Source organism: Puma concolor, chromosome D1, assembly GCF_028749965.1.
Source record: "Puma concolor isolate L17-30 chromosome D1, mPumCon1.1.hap2, whole genome shotgun sequence".
Taxonomy (NCBI): domain Eukaryota; kingdom Metazoa; phylum Chordata; class Mammalia; order Carnivora; family Felidae; genus Puma; species Puma concolor.
The window spans coordinates 116256118-116282226 of NC_141676.1; the positions used below are offsets into that span (position 1 = coordinate 116256118).

A 26109-nucleotide genomic window follows, 5' to 3' on the forward strand; every position below is an offset into this window, starting at 1 on the left:
AAAATGAATTGTTCTTAGCTCTGATCAAGGGAACTACTGGCCACAGATATTCTAAAAATGGAAGTACTTTAGTAAATAACATTATGTACAGGCAAAATATAAACATTAATTAATGTCTCCATTGTAAATGTCTTTATATAAATAACTATTACATATTATCATCATTACTCTTGGGGTACTAGTCTATACTTTTTGAAGTATTACACTTCTCTCCTAGATTGTACGCTAGGAATTGTATTTTACCACGTTCTTCTTCCCCATATCCCCTTTACGAAGCCTGACTAATGTTATGCAAGTGGTAGTTTTAATAAACATTTATAATAAATAAATGGAGACATAAAAGATGTCACAGGGCACTGTGTGATGGTTGATCGACTCTATTGCTTCTAATAATTCATTTAAGCTCCTGGAGAGGAACCACAAGCCATTACCTTTTTCAAGACACCCAGGAAAGATTCTCCATGAGGAAACACCCATTTTTCCCATACAGTTACTCCTTTTATCTAAAAATAAATCACTACAATTCAACACTATTTTTTCCTTGCAGTGAAGATAAATAATGAACATCAATATTTTAAAATGGTTTGAATGATAGTTTCCATAGAAATTTATTCAACATAGGCAGCACTGTAATACGAAAGACAATAAATTAGAATTTTGCCTTATTCTGGAAGCAATTTATATTCTACTCTACCTTAATTTAATCTGTGAAAATAAAACATTAAACTCTACAAGGGTGAGGAGTAACTGATGAAATGGCCTACAAACTCAGTAATAGAAAGCTATTTAATTATTACATATTAATAATTATACATAATAATAATAGATTACTTACCTCCAATTTACTGTTGGTCTATGGGAAGAGGGAAGGTTTACTTCTGATTTTAAGTTGGATTCCTGAATTTGTTTGAGGGCTTCTTCCAAAGGAGGAACTGGTTTTTGAAAAGCTAAGAGAATAAAGAAAAATCAAATAGTATAGAATCACTTCATCTTCTATTCTAACTGGTCAATAATAAATACTACTTTTTATTTATTTATTTATTTATTTATTTATTTATTTATTTATTTATTAAAGCAACTCTTTCTTTTATTTTTTATTTATTTTTTTTAACGTTTTTATTTATTTTTGAGACAGAGAGAGACAGAGCATGAACGGGGGAGGGTCAGAGAGAGGGAGACACAGAATCTGAAACAGGCTCCAGGCTCCGAGCTGTTAGCATGGAGCCCAACACGGGGCTCGAACTCACGAACTGTGAGATCATGACCTGAGCTGAAGCCGGCCGCTCAACCGACTGAGCCACCCAGGCGCCCCAATAAATACTTTAAAACTTTTGAAAAAAGAAAATATTTTTTAGAATAGTGTAAATATTTTAAATTTAGATATTTAATTACCCAAAGAGAAACTGTGACCTCAAAATTCACGTCACCAATTTTAAGAATATTTATCTGGAAAAAAAACTGAGAAATGTTCAGGCCCTTCATCCCGGCATGCATACCACACTGTATTTGATCTCATGACTCCATACATTTCTGACAAAATTTATTAATATTCTTATGAAGAAAAGGGGAAGGTATAAAAACACCAGCTGATGTTTACTGAGCACTTACCATTACAGACATTATTTTTGAGCATGTTGTAACAAATGTAATCCTCACTACAGCCTGTGAGGCAGATGCTCTTTGAATCTCCATTTTGCAATGGAGGAAACTGAGGCATAGAGAAGGTAAGTATCTTGTTCGAGGTCATAGACCATGTGGACGTTCGTTGACATGCTACACAGTACAACCTCTTACCCAACTCTACTTTGCGTGCGTAGTAGCCACTTTGCAAAGCCCTTTTGCTGGGCACGTTGGTCTCAACGTACTCAACCTCTCCTACTTCTCAAAATACCTTTCACTTATGTGGTCAAGTTGAAACTCAGCTGTCTTAAATGGAAACTCACCTGCTTAAATGGAGGCATTATTTTGCATCACATACTACAGAAAACTCAAGGCCTGGAGGTAGGGTAGCTGACTTTCTAGCTCTCTACAGACACCTCCAAACTGTCTTTCCTCCTTCTCCTTTAAAAACCCTGTATGGGGGCGCCTGGGTGGCACAGTCGGTTAAGCGTCCGACTTCGGCCAGGTCACGATCTCGCGGTCCGTGAGTTCGAGCCCCGCGTCAGGCTCTGGGCGGATGGCTCGGAGCCTGGAGCCTGTTTCCGATTCTGTGTCTCCCTCTCTCTCTGCCCCTGCCCCGTTCATGCTCTGTCTCTCTCTGTCCCAAAAATAAATAAACGTTGAAAAACCCTGTATGTTTTCAGGCTTTTTCATTATTGCAATCTTTGTTATTTACCTTAAAATTCTAAAGCAAAGCCAGTACATTATTATGTATGCTTTAGTTCAGACGGAACTCTAGAGACAGTCCATTTCCTTAATTAAGAGGTGATGGCATAATATTCTGATGAATACAGCTGTATGACAGGGCTTGCAGGATATTCCAATCATAAAGGACCAATCCTTTTGAGGCAGATATTGTCAAGTGTTATACATCAACTGGTTTTCTAATTGGTATACTCAATGTCTAACATGGGTTTTTGTTGGTGAAAAGAACAGCCTGGTGAATATCTTGTTGAATGTTAAAAATGGGACTTCTTTGTTGAAATTAAAGGTATTCAAGACAAGTGCATTTTCATAAATATATTTTAATCACTCCCTACCTTTACATGAACAGGGAATAAGAATGCAGGGAGGTCTATATCCTTTACCCTATCGATGATCTCTGAGTCTTGATGTCTACTCAGCCTTGTGTCTGACCGTTAATACAGGAACATTTCTCAATGTCCAATGCCAGATGGCACAGTTCTGTCTCTGGAATGTGGCTGTGTGTATCTCGGCAGACCTCTCATAGAAGGTATAGTTAGAGTACCTACAAGGACAGAAAGCTGGGACTTTATTCAGCTCACTGAACCAGCTGTATGAATGTTCTGTGTCTAGTCATACAAGATTAGAGTCTGAGACTTGCTTTTATTAACCTTCACCACTTGATGCCTATCAAAGAGAGCCTAAACACTAATTTTAATGCTAACTCAGGTCAACAAAGACATTACATCGAAGACACAGATGTACCTGTATGTTCACCCCAGCATTATTTACAACAGCCAGGAAATGGGAGCAACCTGTGTCCACTGATAGATGAATGGATAAAGAAAATATGGTATACTGGGGCTCCTGAGTGGCTCAGTTGGTTAAATGTCTGACTTCGGCTCAGGTCATGATCTTACAGTTCGGTGAGTTTGAGTCCCGCATTGGGCTCTGTGCTGACAGCTAGGAGTCTGGAGCCTGCTTCGGATTCTGTGTCTCCCTCTCTGTGCCCCTGCCCCATTCATGCTCTGTCTCTCAAAAATAAATAAATGTTAAAAAAAATTCAAGAAAAAAGAAGATGTGGTATATATACATTATGGAATATTATTTAGCCATCAAAAAAGAATGAAATCTTTCCATTTGAGACAATGTAATGGACCTAGAGAGCATTATGCTAAGCGAAATAAGTCAGACAGTGGACAAATACTGTATGATGTCACTTACATGTGGAATCTAAACAGAACAAACCAAGTGAACAAAACAAACAGACTCACAGAGAGAGGAAACAAACTGTTACTAGGGAGGGCAAAGGTTGAGGGGCTGGTGAAGTGTGAGATAGGTTGGGGGGTTGGATTAAGAGGTATAGACATCCAGTTGTAAAATAAGTAAGTCATGAGGATGTTATGTACAGCACAGGGAGAATAGTCAGTGACGCTGTTAGAATTTTGTGTGGTGACAGATGGAACTAGACTTATTGTCAGGATCATTTAATAACGTATAAAAATAAAGAATCACAATGATGCATGCCTGAAATGAATAGGATATTATATGTCAGTTATACTTCAGAAAATGAAAACTACCTTAGATCAGTGTACGACCACCCATGACTGCTTCTTGTTGCTGTTAATCTAACGACTCCTGGTTACCACCCCTCATGCGCTGGGGATACTGGAAGCCTGTTATTTTTCAAGTCTTACTGCAGACCACAGCTGCATTCCTTCATTTAGCCCAGGAGCTCTGGTTTTTCCAGTTCTTCTACCCTAATATGCTCACTCCAACGGTTTTCTGACCTCATTCAAACCCCCAGCCTGCTGCCCTTCTTTGTAGCACGGGGAAGAGCCGACCACCAGGCTTCCTGGTGAGCTTGCGGTTAGCCTTCAGGGTTTGGGAATAAAGTGAACTAACAGTCAATTAAGTAGTAGTCTTTCATAGCTTTGTTCTTGCTCTTCACTGATAGCACTGGCTTTTCTTAAAATTTTATTTTGACAGGGGCGCCTGGGTGGCTCAGTCGGTTAAGCGTCCAACTTCGGCTCAGGTCATGATCTCACGGTCCGTGAGTTCGAGCCCCGCATTGGGCTCTGTGCTGACCGCTCAGAGCCTGGAGCCTGTTTCAGATTCTGTGTCTCCCTCTTTCTCTGACCCTCCCCCGTTCATGATCTGTCTCTCTCTGCCTCAAAAATAAATAAACGTTAAAAAAAAAATTATTTTGACATTTTGCGTAGGTGACATATTCATACTCAGAAGTGAAAAATATACAGGATACATTTGGAAGTCTTGCTCTCCTTGGTCACTTGTATATTCTTTCACTGTTTCTTTATGCAAATACAAGCAAATGTAAATACAGTAAAACTTTGGATTGCGGGGAACTTGTTCTGTGAGTGTTCCGCAAGATGAAATTTCTCTAATAAATTTTAACTAGATAAATCAGTGGCTTGCACTTGTTGCAACTCGTTGCAAGAAAAAGGAGTGATGCCAAATGTCACATGATCAGAACTGAGCCAATGGTTCTTGAAATTCACTTTGGCATATGAGTGCTTTGGTTTATAAGCATGTGTACGGAACAAATTATGCTCACAAACCAAGGTTTTACATATATATTTTAATTTTGACAACGACTTCTCAAAATCCATTTTTTGGTTTTTCTTGCTCTACCTACAGTATACACTGGTATGTGTTAAGATTCTATTTTAGGCCCTACCCTCAATCTATGGTCTATATCCTGTTGTTTAGTTTATCTTTCCCATGGCTTCATTTATCAACTATATATCCATTCATTAGTGACTCTTAAATATATACATCTCTATTCTGTATCTTGTTCTTAAGTTTCAGACCCACATTTCTAGTTGCTGATTTGATTTCTCCATTTGGACAAGCCAAAGGAGGCTCAAAATCAATACATTTAAAACTTAAAGATCATTCACACTTGTAATCTGATTCATCCATAACCCTGATTAATATGATCATCTGCCAAAATCATTAATTCTGTAAAAATGTGTAAAAACGTGTGAGGCTCTCTGCAAAATCCTAGGGCACTGTTCTCCACCTGGACCCTTGGCACTTTCCATTGATTGTAACTGAAATCTACTGATTACATCTCCTGAATATACTACCACTTCCCTCCACATCCAGTACAGTGCTTTAATTTAGCAGCTGGACCTCTCTTGCCACAAATAACGAAATAGTCTCATACTAGTCTATCTACTTCAGTGTCTTTACTGGAACCCAACATCCATGTTGTAACTGTAATTATCTTTCTAACAAACAAATCTAATTATAGTAGAGACCCCAAGTTTCCCACCCAATATCCATTTTCCCTTTCTTCCTTGGCAACAGACCCTACATTAATAGTTAGAGGAGTAGCAATAGAGCCTTAAAAAAATTTTTTTTCATTTTTCAGTACCCCCTGCACATGAAGTTGCCAATTGTAAATTACACTAAGCAGACAGATGGATATTTATAGGAACATAATTTAAAAGGAGCTCAGAGGTACAACTTTTTTTCCTTTACAATTCTTCCTTCTTCATGCCTACAACATGGCATGATGGCTGGAGCTTTGGCAGGTACAATGTGACCATGAGGGTGAAGATATAAATCACAAACTAAGAATAGTTGAGCTGAGAGACAGAGGCATTGGAGTTCCCAGTGATACTGCACAGTCCCCAAACGAGCTGTGACTGCCTACCTCAGGACTTCATATTATCAGAGGGAGACATAAACCCCACCATATTTAAGCTGTTATTATTTTTAATGGTGTTACCACCTGCCCTTACTCACTGTGACACACAGTAATGGCTTCATTTTCAATTAAAAACCTTTAAGTGGATTGCATTTTAGAGAAAGACAAAATTCCTAGCATGATATGCAAAGTTCTTTGGGTCCTGGTTCTAACTTAGTTTTTTAGACTTACATTCATTTTTCTTCACTTTTTCCCCACCCTATGCTTCAGGATACACCAAAATACATAATTTATTTGCGAAAGCTTTTCCTTCCGCTGGGGATTAAAAAATTTTTTTCTCTATGCATGGCAAAATGCTCATTCTTCAAGATTTAAATTAAGTCATTTTTTCAGGGATAATGTCCTTGATGTCCCTGTACAGCTATAGTTTTCTTCCTTCTGTGTTCACACAGAGCTTCACATATTTTGTTACCACAGCAATCATCAGTGTATTTATTGACATTGTTTACATTATTCTCACCTCCAAAATAAGCTGTGAGATCTTTAATGGTAGAGTAGGACTAGATTTCTCTCTGTCTCAGCCCAGGGCTAAGTACAATGTAGTACAACATATGTTTGTTGAACATAAAGGTTCTGCCTGTCCTTTTCTTTTTGAAGCTTTGACATTTTATTCTTAATTCTGTGTTGCTATTTAAGGTATAAAAAATGTAGATGTGATACCAAAGAATCAACCATACTCATATTTAGATTCTTAATAGCTTCTAGGTCTCAGATTGTTGGATTGTATCACTTTGTACACTTTATTTTTATTTAAATGTTTCTCAAACAGGAATTTGAACCAAAATGTGAATACCAGAATGAATGTGACACTAATTTACTGAACCTAAATGTTAAATTTTCTTTTTACTAAATCAGTTTTAAAAAGACAAAGCATTGTGAGCCAGGATATAGTAGAATCAAACTTGCAAGCTTTCAAAATTTACTAATAGAGCCAACAAAATATTCTCCAAGTTAAAGCTAAATCAAATTACAATTTTTCACTTGGTTAAAACCTTATTACTCAAAGGCATATTTTTTTAGTTTCAATTTATACTTCCTTTCTTTTTTTTTTTATTTTCTTTTTTAATGTTTATTTTTGAGGAGGAGAAAGAGGGCAAGCAGGGGAGGGACAGAGAGAGAGGAAGACACAGAATCTGAAGTAGGTTCCAGGCTCCGAGCTGTCAGCACAGAGCCCAACACAGGGCTTGAACTCAAAAACTGTGAGATCATGCATGATCTGAGTCGGAGTTGGACGCTCAACTGACTGAGCCACCCATGTGCCCCTATATTTTCTTTCTTAATTTATCATTTTACTGCCTACTCAATATTGAATATTAGATATAACTTTCATTTTTGCTCTCAGATTGTTCTAGAGATTAGGGTACCTGCTCTCCTCCGTTGTGAAAGAGGAATATGGGCACGTTGGAATTTTTCAGTGACTTCTTCAAACTTCTCTTTTCTTTGTTGAAGTATTTGTTCTCTGATTTGTTGTTCTCTTTCTTCTTGTTCTTTTCGTTTCTCTTCAAAAGCTCTATATTTAAAACACAAAGTAGATAACTGAATTAGGGATTAAATTTTAAAAATCTCAATACAGAAAACAGCTTCAAACTGGTGATTTATTATAGAGTGATGTTTTCATATTTCAAAAGTCTACTTACTTAGAAACAAATTTTAAAAAAAAGGCCCTTAGATAAGAATTTTAATATCTTTATATGTGGTAATTCCAGAACCTTATCCAGGCCTGGCAGGCCTACATACATGTTTCCACCTCCCAAAGCCTGCTGTGGAAGCATTCTTTACTATTGTCTGGAATGAGAAGAGCTAATTCATTGGTGAAAGAATCAGTCTTACAAATTATGGGGCAGTCAGGACAATGCTGTATATTTCTTTTTTTCTTTTAGACCAAAAGTTTAAAATTGGCTGTCACGATAAGTCTGAAGTATGCTAAAAATCCATGCAATTTACGTAAAAATCTTGATTTCCACCTCCTCTGGAAAATATGTAAGATTTGTCAAGTATGAACTCCTATTCACACATTCCCTATTTTTCTTAACTTTCCTATTTCATTTATTTCTGATTGCACCTGGGGACTTGAGTTTATATTCTCTAGTTTCATCTGTTTCAAAAAATTAATTTTGCTTGTGAAAAATATGTGTGTGTTTCAATAATTATTTGCTAGACAATGAAAAAAATGGAAAAGGAGGCTTGCAATTCACTGGTTGAGAAACTGCCAAGTGGTTCTCCTCTTCAGAAAGCATGGGGCTGAGAGGTGGTAGGTAAGAAGTCTTTAAGATTTTTAGTGCCATGCATTACTATTAACCATCCTTCCAAAGGCCTTCACTGGCTGGAGCATTATTCTACTCTAAATAACTCAGATTTAGGGAAGTACACTTCTGGGAAGTAGGGATATGTATATTTAAGTGGTCTTACCCCAGTGGTAGGTAGGAGATAGTGGGTTTGATGCAACAATTACAACACTGTATTGCGAACTTCATAACATGCAGACATAAAGAAAATCCATGAGCAAAAGGATGCCAACATGGGGGTGGGACTAACAGAATCATAAAGTTGAAGGATCCTTATATTTATGTGAAATGGTCCAGTTATAACTCTAAATAGTTAAGAATGAATATTATAATGCCTAGAGGAGCCACTAAAAAAAAAGTAAAATTGAAAATATTTTGACTAACTCAAAGGGAGGCAGGAAAGGAAGAAGAAACAAGAAGAAAAAAAATAGAACTGATAGAAAACATAGTTAAATGAGAGACCTACATCAAACTGCTTTAAGAATTATTAGATGTAAAAAGACTAAACACAAGGCAGAGTCTTGTTTTTGGGAGACAGTTCTCTGTAAATATTTCGTATTTCTGCACAGCCCAGGTTCTCTGAATGAAGACATTCACAGCCAACTTAAGAGTGTGTGTGTAGACAGTGCAGTATAGTAAAGCAAAGAAAGGTCTCCCTTCCTGGAGACGTGGGGTAGCGAAGATAAAGATCTCTCTCTTCTCCAAAGAGTGCTTACACTCCAGATCAAACATAAGGTTTCCTTCTCTCTGAAGAGGGGGATAGCAGCGACCATGTAGTTTCCACGTGTCGTGGTTCTTAGTCTGTAATGAACTAGTTCCTACTCTGTGCAGGAGCCATCTGGCCCTCACAGCATTGCCCTTTGGGGAGCAGACTTTAGGAAACTGACACAAGACATTTCTTTGGCTACGCTTTTTCCACGAGTGATACACAGTTTGTTTTCTTTCAGCCTGCCACAATACATACGAAATAGTGGTAAGCTAAAAAAATTAGCTTGCTTGTCAAAACCTCAGATCCTATACAGTTCTTCACAGTTTCTGATTTAGCGCTTGCTAGACTGAATATAACCAAGACACAAGAGGATTTCCACAAACACAGACAGGTTGAAAGCAAAAGGATGAAACAGTAGAAGACATTTACTAAATTAATAGCAGACAAAGTAGGCTTTAAGACAGGGAGTATTACCAGAGATGAAAACAATATTTCATAATGATAGAAGGGTCAGTTCATCAGGACTACATAAAAATCATAAATATGTATGTACCTAATAAGAGAGCTTCAAAATACATGAAGCAAAGAACTAAAGGGAGAAACTGATGAATCCATGATTATAGTTGCATATTGCAACATACCTCTCAATAATTGATAGAACAGTCACAAAAAAAAATCAGTAAGAATACAGATTTGAACACTATCAACTACCTTGACCTTGTTGATATTTACAGAACAACTATTTAGGCCCAACAATTGCAATACATATTCTTTTTGAGTGCAACATAAGAAATCTTACATTGGCCCATAAAACAAATGCCAATGAATTTCATAAGATTTAAATCTTAGAGTATGTTCTCCAATTAAAAAATAGATTTATATTAGAAATCAATTATGGTATCTAGAAAAGCTCAATAATTGGAAATTAAGAAAAAAACAAGAACATACTTCCAAATAAGCTATAGGTCAAAAAAAAGAAATCAAAAGGGAAGTAGCAAAACAAAATGAACAAAATGAAAATGCAGCATACCAAATTTATTGAGTGCAGTTGTTCAGAGGAAAATTTATCTTATTATTTTTTTAATGTTTATTTAATTTTGAAAGAGAGGGAGCAGAGGATCCTAGGCAGACTCTGCATTGACAGCAGCAAGCCCGATGTGGGGCTTGAACTCATGAACCGTGAGAAGGTGGTCTGGGCCTACGTCGAATGTCTAATCAACTGAGCCACGCAGGCGCCCCCCGGAGGGAAATTTATAACTTTAAATGCCTACAGTGGAAAACGATAAAAACTTTAAATCAGTGATTTTAGTTCCCACCTTAAGAAGATGGAAGACGTGCAACTTTATTCTTTGGTAAGAAGAAAGGAATGAATAAAAGAAGAAAGCAATGAAACACTAAACTAAAAAATAGAGACCACACAGACTAAAGTTGTGTTTGAAAACCTTAGTAAAATTGATAAACTCCTACCAAGAATGATGAATGAAAAAAAGAGTGAAGAAAAAAAAGTAAACAAAATGATCACTCTCATGAATGAAAGATAGGCTATCACTAACAATACCACAGACATTAAAAGAATATGACCAACTTTCTGCTAATAAATTCAACAACTTAGATAAAATGGATCAATTTCTTGAAAGAATCAACTTAGCAAAACTGACAAAAAATAATTTTTATTTTATTAATAAATTTATTAATTTATTTAATAAAAACTTTATTAATAAATTTAATTTATAATTAGCAAGCTTCCTACAAAGAAAACTCCCTGTTCAGATTTTTTATTATTACTTTTTGTCAAACATTTAAAGGAGAAATAACAATCGTAGAACCTTTTTCCAAGTATAGAAGTGGAGAAAACACTTTTTCAACATATTTTATTTATTTAAAAAATTTTTTTTAATGTTTATTTATTTTTGAGAAAGAGAGACACAGTGCAAGTGGGAGAGGGGCAGAGAGAAAGGGAGACACAGAATCCGAAGCAGATTCCAGGCTCTGAGCTGCCAGCACAGAGCCCGATGTGGGCTCAAACCCACATGAGATCATGACCTGGGCTGAAGTCAGACACTTATCCAACTGAGCCAGCCAGGCATTCCCCCCACCACCCACAACATATTTTATAGAGCTTGTATAACCTTGATCTCCAAACCTCACAAAGATATTACAAGAAATTTATAGACCAAACTGTACACAAAAATCCTTCACAAAATATTAGTAAATAAAATCCACCAGTTTATTAAGAAAACTCCCACATCACCAAATGAGAGTTACCCTTAGAAGGCAAGGCTGACTTGATATCTCAAAATTAATCAGTAAAAGAAAAATAAATAAAAAATAAAAAGGGGTGCCTGGATGGCTTAGTCAGTTGAGCATCCATCCGACTCTTGATTTTGGCTCAGGTCATGACCTCAGGATTGTGGGATCAAACCCTGCATTGGGCTCTGTGCTGGGCACAGACTCTCTCTCTCTCTCCCCCCCCCCCCCCCGTCTCCATCTGCCCCTCTCCCCTGCTCACGTGCTCTAAAACAAACAAATAAATAAATGTCAAAGTTAATCAGTAAAATTAACCACACTGACCAAATAAAGGAGAACAGCTGTATGACAATATTGAATACATGTTCATGATAAGAACTCTCAGCACACCAGGAATGAAAGGAAACCTCCTCAATCTGATAAAGGGCAATTATCAAAAATCCATAGTTAGCAGCACAGTTAACTGTAAAATAGTTAATACTTCCTTCTCCAAAGGGACAAAAGGCAAAAAAGCTCATTATATTGCCTCTATTCCCCATTACACTGGAGCTCCTAAAAAGTTCAATAAGGCCAACATAAAAACAAAAGGCACATCAATTGGAAAGATGAAGTTAATTCCCTTTATTTCAGATGACATGATTATACAAACAGAATATGCTAAGGAATTTAAAAATAACTCCTAGAACTAATGAGTGAATTTAACAAGTTCTCAGAATACAAGGTCAATGTAGAAAAATCAATATTTCTACATATAACAATGGAAAATGAAATTTAAATCCATTTAAAACAGCATCATAGAATTTGAAATACTTAGGAATTATGTAACAAAACCCATGTAAGAACTTCACTTTGAAAACCAGAAAATACTGCTAAAAGAAATTATACAAACAACAACAAAAAGAAAAAAACAGGAGAGAGGAAAGGAGAAATATACTGTGTTCATGGATTTCATGTATTACAAGACTCAATATTGTTATATCAATTCTTTCTAAATTGATCTGTATGTTCATCATGGTATGTTCAAAACCATGCAGGTTATTTATATGGAAAAGCAAAAAATACCAAGAAGAGACAAAACAATCTCGAATTAAAACAAAACTGGAGGGTGTGGCGCCTGGGTGGCTCAGTTAGTTGAGCTTTGGCTCAGGTCATGATCTCAAAGTTCATGACTTCAAGCCCTGCATTTGGGCTCTGTGCTGACAGCTCGGAGCCTGCTTCGGATTCTGTGTCTCCCCCTCTCTCTGCCCTTCCCCTGCTCACTCTCTCTCTCTCAAAAAATTAGTAAACACCAAACAAACAAGCAAACAAAACTGGAGGGTGTGCACTGCCTTATTTCACTATGAAACAGTGGTTCTCAACTGGGGGCAATTTTGCCCCTTCCCTCTCAGTAAATATTTGGCAATGTCTGAAAACATTTTTAATTGAGCCACCACTGGGCATACTATTGGTACCTAGTAGGTAGAGGCCAGGATACGTCCCATAATACATCTCATCCAAAATGTCAGCAGCGTTGTTGAAAATCTCTGCCATAATGCCGCAATAAGCGAGGCAGTGTAGTCCTGGTGTAAGGATAAACAGACCAATGGAATACAATATGGAATACAGAAATAAACCCCCACATACATGGCCAATTCATTTTTTTTAAATATTGTTTTTTTTTTTTAATGTTTATTTTTGAGACAGAGAGAGACACAGCATGAGCAGAAAGGGGCAGAGAGAGAGGGAGACACAGAATGTGAAGCAGGCTCCAGGCTCTGAGCTGTCAGCACAGAGCCCGACGCGGGGCTCAAACTCACGAACCGCGAGATCATGACCTGAGCCGAAGTCAGATGCTTAACTGAGCCACCCAGATGCCTCAAGCTTTTTTTTTTTTTTAATCACTAAATATAGAACAAAAAACTGACAAACTATACTTCATCAAAACTTAAAACTGCTTTATGAAAGATTTTATGAAGTAAATAAAATGCAGGCCATAGACCGGAAGAAAATACTTGCAATATATATCTCTGGACAAAGGAACTATATCCAGAATATATAAAAAAATCTTACAACTTAAAAAGAAGACAATCCAATTAAAAATCGACAAAATGGGGCGCCTGGGTGGCTCAGTTGGTTAGTGTCTGACTTCAGCTCAGGTCATGATCTCACAGTTCATGGGTTCGAGCCCTGCCGCAGGCTCTGTGCTGACAGCTCAGAGCCTGGAGCCTGCTTCGGAGTCTGTGTCCGTCGCTTTCTGCCCCTCCCCTAGTCATGCTCTGTCTCTGTCTCTCTCTCAAAAATAAATAAACGTTAAAAAAAATTTTTTTAAATGGACAAAATATTTAACAGAGATGTCACCAAAATCACAAAAAAAATAGGTAAGCAGGGGAGTCCAAATTACAACTACTTCATATCTACTCTATAGCTAAAATTAAAAAGACTGACATTGCTGGTGGGTGTGTAAAATGGTTAGTCCTTTCAGAAAACTTTGTGACAGTTTCATATATGGATAAACACAAATGTACCCTAGGATTTAGCAATTCTACTTTTACTCAGGGGAAATGAAACATATGTCCAGAACAAGATGTCTTATAGTAACTGATTCTCTCATGTTTTACAATTTCAGCTTGAATTATCTTTCAGTCGGCAGCTTTATTAATAGCCTCAATTATAACAACCTAATGTCCATCAATAGGAGAATCGATAAACAAATTATGATATATCCTTACAATGCAAAACCACTCAGCACTAAAAAAGGGATAAACTAGTGATACATGCAATGACATGGGTAAATCTCAACATTAAGTAAAAGAAACCATTAACAAAAGTGCAAGGACTGGCAAAACTAATTCTGATGACAGAAATCAGAACAGTGGTTGTTGAGGAGTGGAGACTGATGATAATGGATTTGAAAGTATATGCAAGGGAATGACAGGGACAAACTAGGGAGTGAGAAGCTCAGTCTGAATAGAAGTGAGAACTCAAGGGATAAGAATAACAAAGAAAGGGTGATAAGATAGATGGACTGGGGTGGGGTCTTACAATCGCTAAACTCGGGGTACAAGAGGAAGTGACACGGAGAGGCAGGTGGTACAGATCATAGATTGAGATTCCAGGAACTGAAATTTTGGAGGTGGAGAAATAATTGGTGGTAGCTGAGGTGAGATGCCATTGAATGGGTGAAGTTCAAGAAAATGATAGGTCACTATGTTGAATGGGTGATCTATGAAGATACTGAAATTACAAAGAATGATCACTGGAATAGTGGTTGAAAGGGCGGGCCTACGCCGGGCGGACTCCATCTTGTTCTGTGTCCTTCACCTTGACCACGCCTCCTCCCCTTGAGTAACCTCCCGCTCACCTGCCTAACAGGACTCCGACCCGACCCTTCCCCAGCCAATCGGCTGAGGCCACAGCCATTACCTCACCAACTGCCCCTAGGCCCCAATAAAACCTTTGTCCTTTTGAAACTGGCTCCCTCCAGCATCTCACCGCTTTGTTGGTGCAGGTACGGGATTGAGCTCGAGCTAGCTCGAATAAAGGCTCTTTGCTTTTGCATCGGACTCGGCTCCCTGGTGGTCTTTGGGGATCACAAATTCTGGGCATGACAGTGGTAAGGAGGCAAGAAGAGCCAGGTGCTAAAACTTTCAAGCAATGACACAGAGGATCTATAGAGCATCATAATAATAGTGATATTATTACGACAGGTAATAGTGTAAGACAGGTAAGACAGGTAATAGTGAGCAGTACAGTTAGATAGCATGTGCTTTAAAAGATCTTGGGGACCAGGGCACCCTGTACCCACTCTGGCCCATATCCACGTTAGCTATGGCTATTCCAGCAGGGTAGTCACAGCATAGATCGCCCTGGGATCCCCAGCCCATGCCAGACATAGCTCCAGTCACCGGCACGCACAGTCTACACAAGGAACAATGACACACAAGACCATTCCATCATGTTTAGGAGAATTATCTGTTCCACCTGATTCATAGAAACAAACACAGAAAGTAAAGCAAAATTAAGACAAAGGAATATGCTCCAAGTGAAATAAGACAAAACCTCAGAAAAAGAACTAAATGAGAAGGAGAGAACAAATCTACCTGATAAAGAGTTTAAAGTAATGGTCTTCAAGATACTCACCAAACTGGAGAAGAGTGGTTGAACTAAGTGAGAACTTTAACAGATAGAAAACATTAAAAAAGAACCAATCAAGATTTGAAGCATACAATAACTGAAATGAAAAATACACTAGAAGGAATCAACAGGAGATTAGAAGGTGCAGAAGAATGGATCAGCAATCTGGAAGACAGGGTAATGGAAAAAAAAAAAAAAAACTCCTAAGCTCAACAGCAAAAAGAGGAAAAACAAAAAGATTGGTTAAAGGATCTCTTGGACAATATCAAACAAACAAATATTTGCATCACAGGGATCTCAGAAGAAGAGAGAGAGAAACGAACAGAAAGCATATTGGAACAAATAATAGCTGAAAACTTCCCTAACCTGGGGAAGGAAACAGACATCCAGGTTTGGGAAGCACACAGAGTTCCAAACAAGATGGACCCATGAAATTCTCTCTACACTGACACATAATAATTAAAACACCAAAGATGAAAAACCAAGGAAGGATTTTAAAAGCAACAAAGGTGGGAGCACCTGGGTGGCTCAGTTGGTTGAACATCCGACTTTCGCTCAGGTCATGATCTCACAGCCCATGAGTTCGGGCCCTGCGTCAGGCTCTGTGCTGCCTGCTTTGAATTCTGTGTCTCCCTTTCTCTCTGCCCCTCCCCGGCTCATGCTCTGTCTCTCTCTCTCTCTCAAAAACAAATAAACATGAAGAAAAAAAAAAAAAAAAGAAAAAAAAGGCAGCAAAAATGAAGCAACTAATTATGTATAAGGGAAATGCCACAAGGCCATCAGCTGATTTTTTTCAACAGAAACTTTGTAGGCAGTGACATGATATATTCAAAGTGCTAAAAGGAAAAACCCTAGAATTAAGAATATTCTGCTTAGCAAGGCTATCACTTGGAATAGAACAAGAGATAAAGAGTTTCCCAGACAAACAAAAATTAAAGGAGTTAATTTACTACGGAACCAGCTTACAATAAATGTTAAAGGAACTTCTTTTAGTGTAAATGAAAAGGCCATAATTAGAAAATTATAAAAAGAAAAAATACCATGAGTAAAAGCAAATATACACTAAAGTTATAAGAGCAATCATTTGTAAAGCTAAAAAGTTAAAAGACAAAAGCAGTAAAATCAATTTTATCTAAAAAATTAATTAAGGGGAACTCAAAAAACATAAAGATGTAAAATATGACAATATATACATAAAATATGGAAGAGGAAGTAAAAATGAAGTTCTTTTAGAATGTGATGCTATATTCTTAGGATATAATATATGAATCTCATGATAACCACAAAGCAAAAAACTATAATAGGTACAAAAAGGAAAGAGAAAGAAAGCCAAGTCTAACACTAAATAAAGTCATGAATCACAAGGAAAGAAAGCAAAAGAAGAAAGGGACAGAGAACTATGAAAACAACCAGAAAACTATGAACAAGATGGCAATAAGTACATATCTATCAATAATTACTTTAAATGTAAATGGTCTAAATGCTCCAGTGAAAAGACATGGGAGGGTCTCCATGGGGAGGAAGAGGATTGAGGACCAAGGGTCTGCTGCCTCCCCTTTGTGCTGTGGGACCAGTTCTTTCACAGTGGTGGTGGGGGGGGGAGAGGTTTTATCAGGGGTGGATACCCATCCCCCTCTCCCAACAGTGTCAAGGACATGTGATCAGTGCTGAGCTATGGGTGTAGCTCCAAGGACTGGAGACCTCAAGTACTCTGGGAGGACAGACATATCTCCCCATCCACAGCTGAGGAAGACACATTTCCATTCAAGGGCTCAGAGTGGGCCGTGGCCAGCATGGCTTCAGCAGCGGGAGGAGCACAGCGTGACATCAGTGCAGTGGAAGACACAGCTCTGTCCTGCTGCGGCCACCTGGCCACCCGGGGCCACCCGGGAGGAGCCTTGTAACAAGAGTCAATGTGGGCGCCTGGGAGGGCGGTGGGGCAGGAGGACCCGAAGCTCACCACACCCAACAGATACACCTTGGTAAAAGCCACATGGGTCGGCAAACCCCGAAAACAACCCAAAGAGTGGCCAGTCTCTCCACAGTTAACAGTAGAGGGGAGGCCACATCAAGATGGGTGGGAGGGTGGAGATGTGGCCAGGAACCAAACTTCCAGTGAGATTAACCACGAACGAACGGGAGGGTCACCACAGGCATGAAGAAGGCATGGAACTGGACCCCCCACCAGGCTCCCCAGACACAGGGGCCCTGCACCGGGAGGACAGATCCCTAGAACATTTGGCTCTGAAAGCCAGTGGAGCCAAACTTCTTGAGATTTTACAATCATAGGCTTAACTCTGGGTACTTTAAAATCTGTGAGCTTAGCTCCGGGAGACGGAGAGGGTGAGGACTACAAGAAACAGAGTCCCTGCCCTTAAAGAGACAGCTAACAAACCACCGCTGTGAGCTTTTGAGCTAAGGCATAGAAACAGCAGTTCGCAAAGTGCCTGGGGCACACAGGAAGAAGATTTAGTTACTAACCCCAGAAATTTGCTGGAGGGCCAGGGATCTTTAGGAGGCTTCTCACTTCTCCAAGAACAAACGATCTGGTACAAATCTGGACAGTGACATGCAGAAGAATGAACCTGGACCACTTTCTTACACCATACATAAAAATAAACCCCAAATGATTTAAAAATCTAAATGTCAGACTCTAAACCATGAAACTCCTAGAAGAAAACAAAAGATATCCAAATAATCTCTTGGACATCAACTATAGATGTCCTCAGGCAAGAAAAACAAAAGCAAAAATGAACTATTGGGACTACCCCAAAATAAAAATCTTTCGCACAGCAAAGAAAACCACTGACAGAATGAAAAGGCAATGGAAGAAGATATTTGCAAAATGATATATCTGATAAGGGCTTAATATCTAATATAAATAAAAAAATTTATACCACTCAACACCAGAAAACCAAATAATCCCATTAAAGATGGTTAGAGGACCTGAATACACATTTTCCCAAAGAAGATACACAGATGGCCAATAGGTACATGAAAAGATGGCTGTCAATCATCAGGGTAATGGAAATCAAAACCAAGTGAGGTATCACCTCACATCTACCAGAATGGCTGTTATTAAAAAGGTAAGAAATAGTAAGTATTGTTGAGGATGTGGAGAAAAAGGAACTCATGTGCACTGTTGCAGAAATGCAAACTGGTAGAGCCACTGTGGAAAACAGTAGGAAGGCTCCTCAAAAAACTAAAAAGAGAAATATCACATGATCCAGTAATCCCATTATTAGGTTTTTATTCAAAGAAAACAAAACATGAGTTCAAAACGATATATGCACCCCTATGCTTATTGCAGGATTATTTACAATTGTCAAGATATGGAAGCAATCTAAATGTCCATCAATAGAAGAATAAAAAAGATGTAAATATATACATATGTACACACACACACACACACACACACACACACACACTGGGATATTACTTAACCATAAAAGGGAATGAGATCTTGCCATATGAGACAACACAGATGGACCTAGAGGGCATTATGTTCAGTGAAGTAAGTCAGACAAAGACAAATACCATAAGATTTCACCTAGAAGATCTAAAAAGCAAAAGAAACAAAGTAGAAACAGATCCACAAGTAGAAAAAACTGATGCATGCCAGAGGGGAGAGGCATGGGGGAAGGGGCAAAATGGGTGGAGGGGAGTGGGAGATTCAGGGGGATGAAAGGCACAGCATAGGGAACACAGTCAATGATATTGTGACGGTGTTGTATGGGGATAGATACACTTATGGGGAGCATAAGGTACAGAGAGGGCCAATCACGTTGTACACCTAAAACTAATGTAACAATATATGTCGACTCTATTCCAGTTAAAAAAAAGGGTGCCTGGGTGGCTCCGTCAGTTAAGAGTCTGACTTGATTTTGGCTCAGGTCATGATCTCACCCTTAGCGAGACAGAGCCCCATGCAGGGCTCTGCACTGACAGTGTGGAGCCTGCTTGGGATTCTCTCTCCTTCTCTCTGTTCCTCCCCTACTCATGTGCAAGTGCATGTGCACACTGTCTCTCAAAATAAATAAACTTAAAAAAAGTTAAAAAAATAAAAGAGCTAAGGGATTTTATTTTTTTATTTTTTTAATTTTTTTTTTTTAACGTTTATTTATTTTTGGGACAGAGAGAGACAGAGCATGAACGGGGGAGGGGCAGAGAGAGAGGGAGACACAGAATCGGAAACAGGCTCCAGGCTCCGAGCCATCAGCTCGAAGAGCCTGACGCGGGGCTCGAACTCACAGACCGCGAGATCATGACCTGGCTGAAGTCGGACGCTTAACTGACTGCGCCACCCAGGCGCCCCAAGAGCTAAGGGATTTTTTTTTTTTTTTTAATTCTTTTTTTAACGTTTATTTATTTTTGAGACAGAGAGAGACAGAGCATGAATGGGGGAGGGTCAGAGAGAGGGAGACACAGAATCTGAAACAGGCTCCAGGCTCTGAGCTGTCAGCACAGAGCCTGACGCGGGGCTCGAACTCACGGACTGCGAGATCACGACCTGAGCGGAAGTCGGCCGCTTAACCGACTGAGCCACCCAGGCGCCCCAAGAGCTAAGGGATTTTAAAGAAAAGTGCAATGGTTAGAAGAGACAATGAAAAGCAATAGTGACTCTTCAGGCCTCATCCTGTGTGTCTATCAAGTATCTATTATAGTGTCTGAACATACTTCCCACAATATCACCTACTCCTTCCCTCCCACATCTTTTTCATAAACAAAAATAGAAGCTGTAAGCAGAGAATTTGTTCCATACCTAAAAATTACTTGTATCCATATTTACCTAAATTTGAGTTCTAACACATTTCTAATACAATCACATGTCTTCAACTCCTTTGTCTTACTTTTCCTTTTGGTTAAACATTCCCATGTCTGCTCTCTTCCAAAAGGCACCAACTACACTTATGGGTAATTGCTTATGTAACTGACTTTTGTCTTTGGGACAGGGGATACAATCAGGATTGTAGGGACTGATGTAGAAAGTAAGTTTGGGAGAAGGCTTCTGGCAAAGCAAAGTTCATCGCTGCACATAAGATGGACTGTGAAAATGGAATAGAACACCACTCATTTATTACGGCCAGGCAGTGCATCAGAATTTCATGTGTACGGTCTTGCTTTAGCCCACAATTCTGGGAGTTGAATATTTTACAAATGAAAGAAATGAGTCTTAGAAAGGGTAAGTAATTTTTTCAAGGTCACATAATCAAATTGAACAAACAGGGAGTCTAAGCTAGGCAGTCTGACTCTTCCTGGTTTTTAATCACTTTCCTAGAGACCATATAACAGACTTTTTATAACTTTTCTCAAGGCACCTCTATTCTCAACATCGACACATACACAACTTTGCCTTCCCATGGAATCCTAAGCTTAACTTACCATAGTGTTTATCTTACTAAATTGTAATTATCTGTTTACTTTTCTGTATTGCTTATTAGACTTTAAGTATCACAAGACAGATGTATCAGCACATAACATAGTGCTTGAAACATAATAGGAATTGGGGCGCCTGGGTGGCGCAGTCGGTTAAGCGTCCGACTTCAACCAGGTCACGATCTCGCGGTCCGTGAGTTCGAGCCCCGCGTCAGGCTCTGGGCTGATGGCTCGGAGCCTGGAGCCTGTTTCCGATTCTGTGTCTCCCTCTCTCTCTGCCCCTCCCCCATTCATGCTCTGTCTCTCTCTGTCCCAAAAATAAATAAACGTTGAAAAAAAAAATTTTTTTAAAAAAAGAAACATAATAGGAACTACATAGAATTGCTGAATAAAAGAATTAATTGTATTTTAACTATCTCCCCCATCAGATGCTAAGTTTATTGAGTGTGGGGACTGAAATTTTAATTTCTGGAATTTTGGTGCCTAACACCAAGCCTTGAACCTGAAAGATGTTTAATACATAATTGCTGAATGAATGCTTGTTCATATGTCAGCTTCAAATATAATCAGAGCTCTTCTAAAAGCGGTTATTTATTATTTTAATAATTTATCTGCTGGGAATATAATGGTAAGCAAAAATAGATGTGATCTGTGTTTTTTTTTTTTAATTTTAAATGGTGAAAGCACATGAGTGGTGGAGAGATGCAGAGGGAGAGAAAAAGAGAGGGAGAGAGAATCTTAAGCAGGCTCCACACTCAGCATGGAGCCTGATGTAGGGCTCGATCCCACAACCCTGGGATCAGGACCTAAGCCGAATCAAGAGTTGGACTCTCAACAGAGTGAGCCACCCAGGTGTCCCTATGCAGTTATTTATAATCTAATGAAGCAAGCTAACAAAAGCAAGTATACAAAGAATTACTGATTGTCATAAGTGCTGTGAAGTAAAGAAACTCTAGTCCAAGACAGAGAACTTATTTTATTGTTTTTTTAATGTTTGTTTATTTTTGAGAGAGAGAGAGACAGACAGAGCATGAATGGGGGAGGGGCAAAGAGAGAGAGGGAGACACAGAATCCAAAGCAGGCTCCAGGCTTTGAGTTGTCAGCACAGTGGGGCTCGCAGGGCTTGAATTCACGAACCATGAGATCATGACCTGAGCCGAAGTCAGACGCTTAACTGACTGAACCACTCAGGTGCCCCTAAGGGAACTCACCTTAAATGAGGTGAAACAGGGAATATTTCTCTGGAAACATAACATTTAAGCTAAAAATTCAGAATACGGCCAGTCATGAAAAGAAGTGAGTGGAGAAAAGTGCTCTAGGTAGAAGGAAGAGCAGGCCAAAACAGTAAGTTGGGAGAAAGAGAAAATAAGACAATAATACCAGTTCAGCCAAGTTCGGCAGTGAGGAACGATGAATTTCTAAAGCTAACAGGTGATGCTTTTTTTGCTATAATCAGGGAGCAATTCTGATAGCAAGTTACCATCACTAGTATTTAATACTGTTCTCTGGGCTCAAATGCATATACAAAGTAATAATAATTTCACACAGTACTTTCTAGGACCATAGGAAATAATGTGTGTTCCAGACTGAATAAAATTAAACCAGGGATGGAATGTAATCAAGGACAGAAGTTTCTACTCCTGAACTCAGTGATGGGCTCAACAAAAAGTTTTGTTTTTAAATTTTTATTTATTTTTTCAATTTACATCCAAGTTCATTAGCATATAGTGCAACAATGATTTCAGGAGTAGATTCCTTAATGCCCCTTACCCATTTAGCCCATCCCCCCTCCCAAAATCCCTCCAGTAACCCTCTGTTTGTTCTCCATATTTAAGAGTCTCTTATGTTTTTGTCTCCCTCCCTGTTTTTTTTTTTTTATTATTTTTGCTTCCCTTCTCTTATGTCCATCTGTTTTGTATCTTAAAGTCCTTATATGAGTGAAGTCATATGATATTTGTCTTTCTCTAATTTCGCTTAGCATAATACCCTCTAGTTCCATCCAAGTAGTTGCAAATGGCAAGATTTCATTCTTTTTGATTGCCAAGTGATACTCCATTGTATATATTTACACCACATCTTCTTTATCCATCGATGGACATTTGGGCTCTTTCCATACTTTGGCTATTGTTGATAGTCCTGCTATAAACATTGGGGTGCATGTGCCCCTTTGAAACAGGGATAAATACCCTTGGATAAATACCCAGTAGTGCAATTGCTGGGTCGTAGGGTAGTTTTACTTTTAATCTTCTGAGGAACCTCCATACTGTTTTCCAGAGTGGCTGTACCAGTTTGCATTCCCACCAGCAGTGCAAGAGAGATTCTTTCTCTGCATGTTCGCCAACATCTGTTGTTGCTTGAGTTGTTAAGGTTAGCCATTCTGACAGGTGTGAGGTGGTATTTCATTGTGGTTTTGATTTGTATTTCCCTGATGATGAGTGATGATGAGCATTTTTTCATATGTCGGTTTGCCATCTGGATGTCTTCTTTGGAGAAGTGTCTATTCAGGTCTTTTGCCCATTTGTTCACTGGATTATTTGTTTTTTGGGTGTTGAGTTTGATCAGTTCTTTATAGATTTTGGATACTAACCCTTTATCTGAGATGGCACTTGCAAATATCTCCTCTCATTCTGTCGGTTGCTTTTAGTTTTGTTGATTTTTCCTTGGCTGTGCAGAAGCTTTTTATTTTGATGAGGTCCCAGTAGTTCATTTTTGCTTTTGTTTCCTTTGCCTCTGGAGACGTGTTGAGTAAGAAGTTGCTGTGGCCAAGGTCAAAGAGGTTTTTGCCTTCTTTCTCCTCGAGGATTTTGATGACCTCCTGTCTCACTTAGGTCTTTCATGCATTTTGAGTTTATTTTTGTGTATGGTGTAAGAAAGTGGTCCAGGCTCATTCTTCTGCATGTCGCTGTCCAGTTTTCCCAGCACCACTTGCTGAAGAGACTGTCTTTATTCTTTCCTGCTTTGTCAAAGGTTAGTTGGCCATATGTTTGTGGGTCCATTTCTGGGTTCTCTATTCTGGTCCACTGATCTGAGTGTCTGTTCTTGCGCCAGTACCATACTGTCTTGATGATTACAGCTTTGTAATACAGCTTGAAGTCCGTAGACAGAAAGTTTTAATAAGCAATCGTAGAGGTGACTGATGTAGTTCTTTCCCTCATCACCGACTCCCCTTCATGCAGTTATGTGCCAGGCATTGTGGTAAGTACTCTGGGAACAGATGGGGCTGGTGATAAAAACAAGACACCTGCTCCTGCCACTGTAGAAGGCAGAGCTGGAAGAGCATGGTGCTGCTTCCCATTAACCCTGGAATCAGTCTTTTTTAAAGGTAATCATCACTTTTTATGTCTTTTCAATTTATTTATTTAACTCCAAGTTAGTTAACATACACTGTAGTATTGGTTTCACGAGAACCCATTGATTCATCACTTACATATGACACCCAGTACACATCCCGACAAGTGCCCTCCTTAAGGCTGATCATTCATTTAGCCCATCCCCCACCCACCTCCCTCTAGCAACCCTCAGTTTGTTCTCTGTATTTAAGAGTCTCTTATAGTTTTCCCCCCTGTTTTTATCTTATTTTTGCTTCCCTTCCCCTATGTTCATCTGTTGTGCTTCTTAAATTCCACATGAGTGAAATCATATGATATTTATCCTGAATGACTTATTTCACTTAGCATAATATACTCTAGTTCCATCCACATTGAGGAAACAGAGAGCTTTCCCCCTAAGGTCAGGAACATGACAGGGATGTCCACTCTTACCACTGTTATTCAGCATAGTCCTGGAAGTCCTAGCTTCAGCAATAAGATAACAAAAAGAAATAAAAGGCATACAAATTGGCAAGGAAGAAGTCAAACTTTCACTATTGGCAGATGATATGACACTTGACACGGAAAACCTAAAAGACTCCACGAAAACTCTGCTAGAACTGATACATGAATTCAGCAAAGTCACAGGATATAAAATCAATGTGCAGAAATCAGTTGCATATCTATACACCAATAATGAAACAGCAGAGAAATCAAGGAATCAATCCCATTTACAATTGCACCAAAAACCTTAAAATACCTAGGAATAAAGCTAACCAAAGAGATAAAAGATCTACATGCTGAAAACTATGCTGAAAACTACACAAAGCTTGTGAACAAAATTGAAGACACAAAAAATGGAAAAACATTCCATGCTCATGGATTAGAAGAACAAACATGGTTAAAATGTTGATACTGCTCACAAAATCTACACATTCAGTGCAACCCCTTGGAGTTAGCCTTTTTCATGGAAGAAACATGGCCTGTCTTAGCAACTTAAAAAAATTCATTTACTGATTTGTGCTTGGAAAACATAAACTGGGGCACCTGGGTGGCTCAGTCAGTTAAGCATCTGACTTCAGCGCAGGTCATGATCTCACAGCTCATGAGTTCGAGCCCCATATCAGGCTCTGTGCTGACAGCTCAGGGCCTAAAGCCTGCTTCAGATTCTGTGTCTCCCTCTCTCTCTCTGCCCCTCCCCTGCTCATGCTCTGTCTCTCTCTCAAAAAAATAAACACTAAAAAAAAAGAAAAGAAAACCACAAATTGTATATATTGAAGGTGTACAATATAATGTCTATATGTGTAAACACTGTGAAATGATTGTCCAAACCAAAGCTGTGGACATATCCCTCTCCTCCTATAGTTATCTTTTGCTTTTTGCTGATGAGCAAACTGGAGGTGTACTCATTTAGCAAATTTCAACTATACCATACACTATTAATTAATTACAGTCACCATGCTGTACATGAGATTTCTAGAACTTATTCACAGCTCAAAGTTTGTTCTTTTTGATCAATAGCTCTCCTTTTCCCCCACCCCTCTCTGCAGTTCAACCTTTTCTGGATTCCACATATAAGTGAGACCATGCGGTCTTTGTCTGTGTCTGACTCATTCCACTTAGCATAATGTCCTCCAGGTTCATTCATGTTGTCACAAATGGCAGGGTATCCTCCTCTTTTTAAGACTGAAATGAGGGGCGCCTGGGTGGCGCAGTCGGTTGAGCGTCCGACTTCAGCCAGGTCACGATCTCGCGGTCCGTGAGTTCGAGCCCCGCGTCAGGCTCTGGGCTGATGGCTCGGAGCCTGGAGCCTGTTTCCGATTCTGTGTCTCCCTCTCTCTCTGCCCCTCCCCCGTTCATGCTCTGTCTCTCTCTGTCCCAAAAATAAATAAAAACGTTGAAAAAAAATAAAAAAAAAAAAAGACTGAAATGATATTCCATGGTGTATGTATCTCTCACATTTTCTTTGTATATTCGCCAGCTGATGGACAT

At 38.9% G+C, this 26109-nt stretch overlaps 1 protein-coding gene across 11 annotated transcripts in view; it reads right to left on the bottom strand.

Moving 5' to 3' along the window:
* CEP126 (centrosomal protein 126) overlaps nt 1–26109 on the bottom strand; it is a 104956-nt gene that overhangs the window by 60855 nt on the left and 17992 nt on the right. For 8 of the 11 annotated variants that reach the window (XM_086679294.1, XM_086679292.1, XM_086679290.1 and 5 more), the window contains exons 3-4: nt 7444–7589; nt 836–947 (exon numbers count right to left, since the gene is read on the bottom strand). In XM_086679294.1, coding sequence (XP_086535420.1) covers nt 836–947; nt 7444–7589 — 258 coding nt within the window. Of the gene's footprint in view, nt 1–835; nt 950–7443; nt 7590–26109 lie in introns of those variants that run through there. The other 3 variants (XM_086679298.1, XM_086679297.1, XM_086679296.1) reach the window with 3 other exon arrangements.